This window comes from Sorex fumeus, unplaced genomic scaffold, assembly GCF_029834395.1.
Source record: "Sorex fumeus unplaced genomic scaffold, SorFum_2.1 ptg000278l, whole genome shotgun sequence".
Lineage (NCBI taxonomy): Eukaryota > Metazoa > Chordata > Mammalia > Eulipotyphla > Soricidae > Sorex > Sorex fumeus.
This window is the reverse complement of record NW_026606335.1, coordinates 26,355-39,222: the sequence shown is the minus strand read 5'-3', so window position 1 is coordinate 39,222 and position 12,868 is coordinate 26,355. Positions and strand designations below refer to the sequence as shown.

Sequence of the window (12,868 nt, the reverse complement as noted above, 5' to 3'; positions counted from 1 at the left end):
AACAAACACACGAGTCATCCGTGAACAAAGTCAGGGTGTCTCTCCCAGAAACAACATGCCAACATGTCAGGGCAGCCCCCAAAGAAGAAACGAATGTCGTCACTTCCAACAACCAGGAAAAGGCCCCAGGGAGACCGTGTGTATGTTGGGTTTTGGACCACACCCGGAAGTGCTCAGAAAGGCAGAACCTTTGCCTTGCAGTGGGAAGCCTTGGGTTTAACCCTCAACACTGAAAAGAGAAATTTTTAAGAGGGGTCTGAGTGATAGGGCTGGGGGTAACCCACTGTACCCCAGGACTGCCAGGTCCCAGGAACATTGGGCTTCTGTGCCAAACTACCAGCCAAGTGGGTTGAGCATCACTGGAAGGCGCCCTGAGACCCCTGAACACCAATATGGAGGCCCCAAAATAAAGAAAAAATAGATAATAAAATAGGGGCAGTGAGATAGTACAGTGGGGAGGGCACTTGCTTGGCATGCGGCTGACCTAGGTTCAATCCCCAGAACCCCAAACAGTCCCCCGAATATCGCCAGCAGTGATCCCTGAGCACAGATCCAAGGATAAGCCTCAGGATGTGATCTGGATGTGAACAACCCCTTCCCCCATACACTCACCCCCAAAAAGAATTAAATGTAAAACAACCAAGATGGGTGCAGGTGTCTTACCAAATCTGGCACTGCTGCGGGTCATCAGGGTTCAGCGTGATTCTCTTCCCTGGGGCTAAGCGCCGGCCGGCCACCTCACACACCGGACAGTCCTCAGGGCTCACACAGGTCTGCAGGAGCTCATCCAGGACCTTCCCTGCAGACAGACCCTGTCAGGAGCCACCACCACCCCAAGGAAGGCCAGCTGCGGCCTCCAAAGCCAGCCCTGCTCCTACTGGCTCTTCCACCAATCCCAGGGCCCAGGGAAGCTTTCCTCCAAAGGGCCCTTTTGCTCATGGAGAAAAACGTATGAAGCAACTGAATCTGGCTCACTGTCGCCGGAGACACCCCCTCTCTACGCCCTGCATGGTATAAATTCCGGAGCTCAATATAAATTCCTGAGCAGGAGATAAAGTGGGAAAAAAAATCACACAAGCCAGCATCTACAGGAGGGTCTCACTAGGGCAAGAAGTTCGAGCGGCACATTGCATGTGTGTGTGTGTGTGTGTGTGTGTATGTATGTGCATGTGTGTGTGCATGTGTGGGTACATGCGTGCGTGTGTATATGTGCATCTGTGCATGTGTGTGTGTGCATGTGTGTGCATCTGTGTGTACATGCGTGCATGTGTGGTGTGTACGTGCATGTGCACGTGTGTGTGCATGTGTGCATGTGTATGTGTGCATGTGTGTCTACATGTGTATATGCCTGAGTGTGTGTGTGTGCGCATGTGTGTGTATGCATGTGGGTGTGTGCGTGTATCTGTGTGCATGTGTGTATATGTGTGTGCGTGTGTGTGTGTTTTGCGTTTTAGAACACACTCAGGAGTGCTCAGGACTTACTCTTACTCCTAAGCTCTGTGCTCAGGGATCACTCACGGAGGGGTACGAGGGACTATATAGGATACTAGGGATCAAACCTGGGCCGCCATCTGCAAGGCAAGCACCCTACCCTGGTATTAGATTTCCAGCCAGCACTTAAACTTCTACCACTAATGATTCTTCCTGAGAAATGTGTGCATGCCTTTGAGCATGGGAGATGGGGGATACAGCCAAGACAGGCACAACAAATATTGATGAGAAGCCGTAGAGAAATGTATTTCATTGTTTGGAGGGGGTGTAATCACAGTGTTCAGGGGGCATTTCTTGCATGCAAAGCAAGCACCTTAACTCCTGTATTATCTTTCCTGCCTCCAAAATTCTTTTTTTTTTCTTTTTGCTTTTTGGGTCACACCCAGCGATGCACAGGAATTACTCCTGGTTCATGCACTCAGGAATTACTTCTGGAGGTGCTTGGGGGACCATATGGGATGCTGGGAATCGAACCCGGGTTGGCCGCGTGCAAGGCAAACGCCCTACCCGCTGTGCTAATGCTCCAGCCCCCAAAATTCATTTTAAAACAAGTTTTTTAAGTCATGTGACCCCATCTGGGATTATCAAACGTAAGGGGTTATGTTGTAGAGCAGGAATGGGGCAATCTTTGCACTGCTAAGGACCAGTTGAATATTTAAAAAATCATGGAGTCAGACAGAGAGTACAGCTGATAGGGCACATGGCTGACGTCGAGTTTGATCCCCAGCATCCCATGTAATCCCCGGAGCACCACCAGGAGTGAGTCTTGAGTGCAGAGCCGGGAGTCCACCCTGAGTACCACGAGGTGTGGTCCCCAAACAAAACAAACAAACACACACACAAGTCACATGCAGGCCACACGATGCAGGCTGACAGGCACGGGCAGCCAATGGGAAGCCCGCACGCCTGCTCCATCCCATACCCCGGCCAGGTCACAAGACTTCAGGGACCTTCCACCGCCTAGCGGGCCCACATTCCTCCCCTCTGGTCTGACCATCAGCTCACAAATGGACAGAGAGGAGGGTTCTATGTGGAAGCACAATGGGACAAAAGTCCTAAGAGGCCGAGTTTCAAGAACAAACACAGGGGAGAAGTCCGGGGGCTCAAGGCTGAGTCAGTGCATGCAGGAGGGATGCCCACCTGGTCCCCACTTACCTGGAGGACAGTGGGCGTGGCAGCCCTCCACACACTGCACGGGGCACACCAGAGGCTCGGGGTGTTGGCAGGTGACGGGGCAGGCAGGGCCACAGCTGTCGTAACGCCACTCACACTCATAGCCGCTCTCCCGGTGGTTCCGCTCCTCGCAGCTCTGGGCTGTGTAGACAGAGACACAGGCTAGGCTGCAAGCCGCAGCATCTCCAGGGCCACCCTGGGGCCCAAGCCCGGACCAAACCCTCCTACAGATGGTGGCAGGGGCCAGAGCGATAGCACAGCGGGTAGGGAGTTTGCCTTGTACGCAGCCAACCCAGGTACTATCCCTGGCATCCCATATGGTCCCCTGAGCGCTGCCAGGAGTAATTTCTGAGTGCTGAGCCAGGAGTAACCCCTGTGCATCCACCAGGTGTGACCCAAGTCACTGTCTTCCCATTGTTCATCGATTTGCTCGAGTGGGCCCAGTAACGTCTTCATTGGAGACTTTGTTGTTACTGTGTTTGGCATATTGAATACATCAAGGGTAGCTTGCCAGGCTCTGCTGTGCAGGCGAGATACTCTCAGTAGCTTGCCGGGCTCTGCGAGAGGGGTGGAGGAATTGAACTCGGGTCAGCCATGTTGGCTGCGTGCAAGGCAAACGCCCTACCGCTGTGCTATCACTCCAGCCCCCCCGCCCCCCACGTTTTTTTGCCTTGCACGTGGCCCACACCATGGACCGGAGTTCGATTCCTCTGTCCCTCTCAGAGAGCCCGGCAAGCTACCGAGAGAGTATCTCACCCGCCTGGCAAGCTACCTGTGACGTATTTGCCTGGCAAGCTACCTGTGACATATTTCGATACGCCAAACACAGTAACAACAAGTCTCACGATGGAGACGTTACTGGGCCTGCTCGTGACCCAAATAGCAAAAAAAAAAAAAAAAAAAAGAGAGAGAGAGAGAAAAAAAAAGAAAAGAAATCAGTGTCATAATGTAATAGATGGGGATATTTCTGAATGGAGCAGGATGCCACACCCAGCAGTGCTCAGGGGCTGTCACCATGGTCAGCTGTGACCCCCGTGGTGGTAGGTAGGAATCAACTGAAGTCGGCCACATACAAGGAAAATGCCTTAGCCTGTGTGCTCTCTCCCCAACCAGATTTCAGGGGCTTTTTGTTTGCTTGCTTACTTGCTTGCTTTTTTTAAGCACAAAATCCACCAATCGGCCGGAGCCATAGTACCACAGGGAGGGCGATTGCCTATAGCAGGCAGCTGACCCAGGTTCTATCCCCGATACCTCGTGGGGTCCCCTGAGCACTGCCACGAGTGATTCCTGAGTGCAGAGCCAGGAGTAAGCCCTGAGCACTGCACAGGGTGTGGCCTTCCCCAAAACAAAACAGAATCACTTGACAAGGTGATAATGATGCAGGTGCCCAGTTTAAAAGCAGGAGGAAAGACTGTTCATGTGGGTATGAGCTGGTCCCTCTACACATCCTCCTTAGGATGATGGGGTCAGAGTATTTCTTGCATGCAAAGCAAGACCTCCTCCATGTCTTCACTGTACCTGCTTCTCCCCAGCTTTTGTTCAGGGTGGTCGCCAGCCACCCAGATCTTAGGTCCCTGCCCGACACCCTGTCCCCTCACACACCTGGCCCTCTGCAGCCCTCAGCCAGCCCCATATGTGTGTGACACTCAGTGTGTTCCCTGAGTCCCCCTGGTCTCCACCAGCCCAGAAGACCCTTTCCCTGGGGATGGGGGCATCTGGAACCATCCCCCGCAGGGCCCTCAGGACTCACGACACAAGGTGGCCGTCCTCCAGGTCACCACCTGGCCATGCTGGGCACACAGGTGGGCGTAGGCAGCCACGGCATCACAGAAGCAGGCACAGTCCCCAACAGACTCACAGGAGCAGCTGTCGTAGATGCAGACATCCAGGAAAGGTTCAGGGTCCACCTGCAAGGGTGCCCCGAGGTTGACTCAAGATTCTGGAACCCCCAGGAGCTCAGGGCCTGAGGAAGGTACCGGGGGGGCCAGAGCAGAAGACGGGATGGCGGGAGAGAATACATGTTGGTGGGGAGTCCAAAGGGGGGGGTCCTTGCACACAACTGTCCTGGCTTCCGACCCCAGCACCCCAAAGGGGTCCCCACACGCCTTGAGGAGTGACCCCTGAGTGCAGAGCCAGGAATAAACCCCAAGCACTGCCAGGTGTAACCCCCAAGCAAGCAAAAGGAGCCCAACCGAGCAACAGCATCTACCAGTATCACAGAAGATGGAGAATTTCCCCAAAGAACATTTCCTTCATCTGCCTTTCCATTCAGCCCTCAGTCAGCCGTCCATTCCCCCAGCTGCATGGGAGCGTGTGTCCATGAACATACACACACACTCACACATGCACACTCACATACACACACATATACAGACTCACTAGCACACATAAACATATACACACACATACACAATCACACATGGACATGCACACATGTACACACACATACACATATGCACTCACATGTACAAACACTCAACATATGCACTCACATGTACAAACACTCAACATATGCACTCACATGTACAAACACTCAACATATGCACTCACATGTACAAACACTCAACATATGCACTCACATGTACAAACACTCAACATACACACAAATACACACTCACACCTACCCACACTCACACAAATACACACACTTACACACACGTACACGCATACTCACATGTACAAACACACATACACACTCACATACACACATATTCAGACACTCACACACACTAACACACACATAAACATAGACACACACTCACACATACACACACTCACACAAGGACATGTACACACTTGCACACACACTTATATGTACAAACACTCATACATACACACGCTCACACATATATACATATACCTACCCACACTCACACATATATACGTGCACTCACATGTACAAACATACACGCATACACACTCACACGTATACAAACACTCATACCTACCCACACTCACACATACACACGTGCACTCACATACACAAACATACACGCATACACACACTCACACATATACACACACTCATACCTACCCACACTCACACATACACATATGCACTCACATGTACAAACATACACACACTCATACATACACACATGCACTCACATGTACAAACACACACTCACACATACACACACCTACCCACACACTCACAAATACACTCACACACGCACATACTCACACATGTGATCTCTCTCCTGCCTTGGGTTAGCAAGCAAAATGGGGAAACACACAGGTCCCCCCTCGCCCAACTGCATGAGGGGGCAAGGGGCCAGGAAGCCAGTGGGAGCACAGCCTACGACTCCCCGACTCCTCCCACCTTCACGGCCAACCCAGACGCCCAGCATGACACCAGATGGATGAAAAGGTGTGTGGGGAAGCAGGTATCTGCCGTTCGGCCCACACGAGCGGTGAGCAGAGACTTACCTGTGGGCACGGCGTGTCCACACACCCGCACACATGTGCACGCATGTCTACAAACCCTCAGGAGCAGAGACAGAGGAAAAGGGACACTTAGCCTGGGAGATTCTTATCACTGTTTGACACAAAGACCAGGAATCCTGGAAGGAGGGTCCAAGCCCACTGGAATTAAAGCCAGAGGTGAGTTTCTCAGAGCCAGGAGCCAAGAGCAAGGGGTTTGGGATAGGAAAGGGATGGGGGTCCCAGGAGACAGCAGGTAACAGAAGACAGAGCCCCTGGCTCTCGCAGTGAAGATGAAACCGCATGTGGGGCATCAAGCCCCTCGACTCAAGAGTTTGTGGCTAGCCAGGGATGAGGTCCAGTGATGGAGGGTGGGCTGGGGACGTGACTCAGTGGTGAGGGTACGATGGGGACGCATGGGAATTGGCTCAGAGACGGAGCACACACCTTGCAAGCTTAGGGTCCTGGGTTCGAGCTTTGGTACTGAAATTGAAAGCCCCTGAAATTAGGTAACCTCAGAATCTTTCAGTATCTGCATTGCAAACCATAATTTGCAAAGCATAAGGCCCAAAAGAAAGAGAGAGAGAGAAAGAGAGAGAGAGAGAGAGAGAGAAGAAAAGTGCCTGCCATTGGTGGACAGGGGGGAAACTGAGGACACTGGTGGTGGAAATGGAAATGCACACTGCTGAAGGGATGAGTGTTGGAACTTTGTATGAGTGAAACCCCACCATGAACAGCTTTGTAACTGTGTATCTCACAGTAACTCAAATTAAAAAGTAAACAAATTGGTGATGGAGTACAGCAGGTAGGGCATTTGCCTTGCATGCTGCTGACCCGGGTTCGATTCCCAGCATCCCATATAGTCCCCCAAGTACCGCCAGGAGTGATTCCTGAGTTCAGAGCCAGGAGGAACCCCTGTGCATCACCAGGTGTGATCCAAAAATAGAGCAAAATAAAATTAAAGGTAAAGGTAAAGGCCCTCCCGTTGTTCGTCAATTTGCTCGAGCGGGCCCAGTAATATCTCCATTGGAGACTTTGTTGTTACTGTGTCTGGCATATCGAATACGTCACGGGGAGCTTGCCAGGCTCTGCCATGCGGGAGAGATACTCTCGGTAGCTTGCCGGGGTCTCTAAATATTTTAAAAAGTAAATAAATAAATTTTTATAAATAAATTTTTTAAAAACGGAAACCCTTGTAAAGGCCAGCGACAGCTCCAGGGGCTGACCAATGCAGGAAGAATGTGTTGATTCTTGAGGCAGCATGGCGGTGCCCCCCAGAATCGCTTGGTGGCCCTCCAAGGGCTCGGGAGACACACTTGTCTAGTACCAGGAGCTGAGGGCCAGTCGCACATACAGGTTCCTCTCCAGACTCACCGTCTCTACCCCCTGAGACTGGGAGCACTGCAGATCACAGCACATCACAGCCAAGGTCACGACCACAGGGAGAAGCTGCTGCCCAATGCCCATGCCCCTGGGCTGACCCTGGGCACCTGCGACAACCCACCCACCCCGCCCACCCTGGGCCTCACCAGCTTATTGCACTCTCGGAAGATGTCGCTGGTGAGGATCCTGCAGGATGAGTCCACCATCGTCTGCTTCAGGAGGTTGTCACGGCAGGTGGCGGGAGCCATGTCCAGGGGCACCTGTGGAGGAGGAAGAGGAGGAGGAGGAGGAAGAGGAGGAGGAGGTGGTGGTGGAGGAGGAGGAGGAGGAGGAGCCCCGTGTACCCAGGAGATGGTGGGATGCATGGGGGTGCCCACCGGAAGCCACCCCCCTCAGGCTCCAGCCGCACCTACCTTCCTGGTGTCGGCGCACTGGGGGTTCACCTTCCAGGAGTTGCCGAAGTCCACGGGGTTCTCCTCCACCTGCAGGCTGCTGCTGGTGAAGTCGTTGTTCTGGACACCATCGAAGTTCCCACACAGTCCACACACCCGCTCCTGCCAGGGAAGTTGGCAGCGTGTAGACAGCACGTCGCGGCCAAACCCTCTGACTGTGTGACCCTGACACATCATGGCCAGCCCCCTCTCACTGCGTGGCTCTGGCATGATAGGGTCGAGCATCCTCTAACACAGGTAGCTGCAGAGGGGCATTGCTGAGGGAGAGTAGGAGGGGCAGGGGAGGGCGGGGGGAGACCCCAGGGCCAGGGCCGATGAGCCTCTCTCTGGGCTTCCTCACTGAACCCATTTTCCCTGCCCAGAGCAGACCACGGACACAAGACTGAGCAGGGAACAAGGGATGAAGATGCACAGATTAGAGAGAGAGAGAGAGAGAGAGAGAGAGAGGCAGAACGGGCAGATGCCAGGAAGCAGACGCCCTAAAAGTCAGGCTGGCCAGGCTCCGGGTCCCTCTGGCTCTGCCTTCCGGAAACATCCCTTGAGATAAACCCACTATGTCCCATCTGTCCCAAGGTGCAGAGATCCTCGGGTGTAGAAGCTTCGCCTGTTCAATTAGCACAGACAGGCGACTGTCTGGAGATTGTCCCCTTGTTCCTGCAATGGCTGTTGGTTTAAAGTAATAAATATGCAATGGAAAGGATAGTCAGGGGTCAGAGTGTCGTAAGGCTATGAGACCCCTGACCCCACATTTTTATTTTTTTCCTCTTAACTGTGTCTATTTCTTTTGTTTGTTGGTTGGTTGGTTTTTTTTTTTTTTTTTTGCTTTTATGGGTCACACCCCGCAATGCACAGTGGTTCCTCCTGGCTCTGCACTCAGGAGTTACTCCTGGCGGTGCTCAGGGGACCATATGGGAAGCTGGGGATCGAACTCGGGTCGGCCACGTGCAAGGCAAATGCCCTACCCATTGTGCTATCGCTCCAGCCCACTGTGTCTATTTCTTAATCCTCCTCAGCATCCCTGCTTCAACCCTGTTCACCTGGAACTGGTCCCAGCACCCCAGGATAAACCATGTCCCTCCCAGGAAGGGTCTGGTGTCTGTTCCAGGGATGTTCAGGAGAGGGCTGAGAAAGGACAGGCCCTGTATCCCCATGTCAGCAGGCGAGGCGGGGGCAACTTCCTGCTGGTGACAATATTGGAGAAAACCCAAAGGGTCCCAGGAGGAGGCTGGAGAAACAGAACAGGGGTAAGGTGCTTTCCGGGCATGTGGCCAGCCTGGGTTCACTCGATCCACGACCCTCGAGGTCCCCCAAGCACCGACAGGAGTGATCCCTGAGCACAGAGCCAGGAGCAAGCCCTGAGCATCTCCACGAATGATCTCTGAGCACAGAGCCAGGAGTAACACTCCAGTCCAGCCAGGGGTGACCCCCCCCGCAAAATGACGAAAGTCAGAGAGGAAGCAGAGAAGGCCACGGACCTGGTACGTCTGTTTCAGGGCCACAGAGATGCCCAGGTGATGGTCCCAGAGCACGGAGAGGGCCGGGCCCAGCAGCAGGATGATGTAGCGACCGGACTCCACCACATCGAAATGCGTCTCATCCTTCAGAGGCCTCTTCACGGTCACCTGCAGGGGGGCAGTGCAGGAGTGCAGGGGTGAATCGGGCTGGCTTCAGTGTCCAGCACCTCACTCTGTCCTCCCACATCACCTGCCCCTTTGGGTCAGGCCAGCCCCATTCAGGGACGTGTGTCACCTGTCCCCACTCATCCCGGGGTTCAGGGAGGAGGTGACAACAGCACCATTGGGAGATTCAAAGTTCAACTCATGGGGCCTGAGCCATAGCACAGTGGGTGGGGCGTTTGCCTTGCACGTGGCCAATGCGGGTTCAATCCCCAACATCCCATATGGTCCCCTGAGCACCGCCAGGAGTCATTCCTGAGTACAGAGCCAGGAGGAACCCCTGAGTATCGCCGGGTGTGACCCTCTCCCCCACAAAAAAAAAAGTTCAATTACCGAATTGTCCCTCACTTTGCAAAAAAAAAAAAGTCATTTTGGGGGCTACTTGAGTGCTTAATATTTGTGATCCCCTAAAGAGATTGTCAACATGATTTAAAGTAACAGTGTTCAACTGATTTAAAAATCTATGTTGGGGGGTGGGGCTGGAATAATAGCACAGTGGGTAGAGCATTTGCCTTGCACATGGCCAACCCGGGTTCGATTCCCAGCATCCCACAGGGTCCCCGAGCACTTCCAGGAGTAATTCCTGAGTGCAGAGCCAGGAGGAACCCCTGAGCATTGCTGGTGTGACCCAAAAAGCAAAATAATAATAATAATAATAATAATAATAATAATAATATCATGGTCCTATTGTTCATCGATTTGCTCGAGTGGGCCCAGTAACGTCTCCGTCATGAGACTTGTTGTTACTGTAACAACAATAATAATAATAAAATATATGCTTGGGCCAGAAGTTAGCTCAAGTCTGCTCCATGGCACGACATGGTCCCCCCAGCATTAAGGGGACAGCCCTGCAGGTCCCCAATGGGCCTGGGCAATCCTGAGCACTGCAAGGCCCGAGCAGTACCACATCCCCAGGCCCTGCAGGGAACCGCTGGCCAGACTGGCCAAGAATCCTTCTCAGGGTCCCTCCTGGGCACAGCCCCTGAGCACAGCTGAGTGTGAAGTAAAACAAACCAAAAATAAAATATACATAAAAATCCAGCCCCGGGCCCAGGAAGGTGGCTCTGAGGTGGAGCATATGGGCAGTCGTGGGTTCCATCCCTGTCACCCTCCAAATAGAAGAAATTGAGACGGCCTGGGCTAGAGAGACAGTCCAGCGGGGAAGGCGTGTGCACAGCATCTATCCCCAGATTTCACTGCACAGTACACAGAGGGGTGCTCCAGCACCAGCAGGTGCAGTTCCTGAGCACAGAGTTAAGAGTAAGCCTGAGCATCACTGGGTATGGCTCAAAACCAAATGTAAGAAGGCCCCTTTACAGGAACAAAAGCAACACTGCCTCCTATTCTTCCGGCCCCCACTCCCCAGTCCACTATACCGAAGGGCTCCCTCTGCACCCCTCTCTTCCCCACGTCCTGAGTCCTGGGTGGGCAGACAAAGGCAGAGACCCCGAGGCAGGAGCTCACGGGAACCTTGACCGCCGGCTGCTTCTCCAAGACTCCTCACCCCGCTACTCACTAGTGCCCCCTGAGACATGTCCTGGGGGTCCCACTCAGGCTGGGGCACCAGCACCCACAGGCTCAGGGACAGGCACTCACCTCCCCGTCCAGCAGCTCAACCTCTCCTCCGTCCACCAGGATGGTCACCCGCTTCTTGCACTTCAAGGAGGGGTAGCTGCACCCCTCGTTCCCCACCAGGATGCGGAAGGTGCCCGGGTTGCCGCCACAATAATCCTGGGGGCAAGGGGCGTGAGGGGAGAGAAACAATTTGGTCACCTCCCCCCAGCTCCAGGGAGGGATCCCAGGAACTCAGGATGCGATGGGGGGCGGGGAGGGGCACAGATCATGGGGTGGGGCCTCCAGGAGAGCTTCTCCTGGTGAATCAACCTCAGCAGTAACATGAGGCCTGTGACCAGAGTCGGGATGTGGGCAGGGGGCCAAGGCAGGAGATAGGGACGCTGACCACTCCCAGCATGCTCTGCAGCGGCCACTGAGTCCTGCTCACTCCCAGCATGCTCTGCGGCCCTGTGGGCCTGACTCCCTCACTGCCTGATTCACGGGGCCCTGCAGCTCAGTGTCCAGTGGGTCTGTGGTCCTCCCTTCACGCCACACCAAGCCGTCCACTGCTCCCAGGCATGGTGAAAGACAGACCACAGCTATTTACAGTCTTACAGAGTCCCAGCACCTTGTTCCCTGTGAGAGAACCACTCACACTCGTCTGTGCAGCTTGCTGTCAACAAGCTCAACGAACTTGTCCAGGAAACCGCACCCCCACCCCACTAGTGGGAAGTGGGAGAGAGGAGTAGGGTGCCCCCGGGCTCGCTTCCTGCTGGCTGCAGGGCTGTGTGCATTTCTCTCAGAGGCAGCCCTCCACTCCTCCCCATCCAGGGACCAGGTTAGAGATGCAAAGGATAAAGAAGCCAACAGGACTCCAGGACCGGAAGTGAATTTTGGGGTTGCTTCAACCCTCCCCATCCAGGGCTGCTCCATGGGCTGCATCGGTAGTTCACTGCACGCAGGACTGATGTCCAGAGGGACACACACAAACACACACACACACACACACACACACACACACACACACACACACAGCTCATCCTGAGCCTGTGTCTGCTAGCTCCATTTAGGTGGCTGATCTGCGCTGTGGGTGGCCCTGTCTCCCACACCAATCCCAGTTCCCCCAAGGAGCTTCCGTCCTGCCTTCGTTCACCTCCCAGTCGCTGGAGGCAATCAGCCAAGGCGGAAGCATATTCGCACCCTCTATCTCTGCCATAGTTGTCTCAGGGGCTGCAGAACCACTCAGGAGAAAACCAGGGCAGAGTCATTTATAGAAGAACAGCTCGAGGGTCTTCTCTGGACACCTCCCCGCTCACCCATAACAGACACACACATGCACACACATACACACACATACATACATACCCATACACACATACATACATTCATGCACACACATACACATACACACACATACACACATATAACACATACACACATACGTTACACACGCATACACATACAACATACACCCATGCATACACACATGCACACATACACACACATACACCCATACATACACATACATACACATATACACACATGTACACATACACACATACATACATATACACACATACATACACTCATACACACATATACACATAAACACATGCTCATACACATAGACATATACATACACTCATGCACACACATACACACATATACACACATACATATATACACATACACACATGCACACAGATACACATACAC

General features: G+C 53.4%; 1 protein-coding gene across 1 annotated transcript in view; it reads right to left on the bottom strand.

The window, feature by feature from the left end:
* Positions 1–12,868, bottom strand: part of LOC130018819 (von Willebrand factor-like) — a gene marked incomplete at both ends in the record, with an annotated part of 80,184 nt that overhangs the window by 41,334 nt on the left and 25,982 nt on the right. Inside the window, 7 exons of the mRNA XM_056109510.1 lie at positions 664–799; positions 2,647–2,805; positions 4,415–4,571; positions 7,617–7,730; positions 7,884–8,024; positions 9,398–9,544; positions 11,195–11,329. Of these exons, the coding sequence (XP_055965485.1) occupies positions 664–799; positions 2,647–2,805; positions 4,415–4,571; positions 7,617–7,730; positions 7,884–8,024; positions 9,398–9,544; positions 11,195–11,329 (989 nt within the window). The remainder of the gene's footprint in view (positions 1–663; positions 800–2,646; positions 2,806–4,414; positions 4,572–7,616; positions 7,731–7,883; positions 8,025–9,397; positions 9,545–11,194; positions 11,330–12,868) is intronic.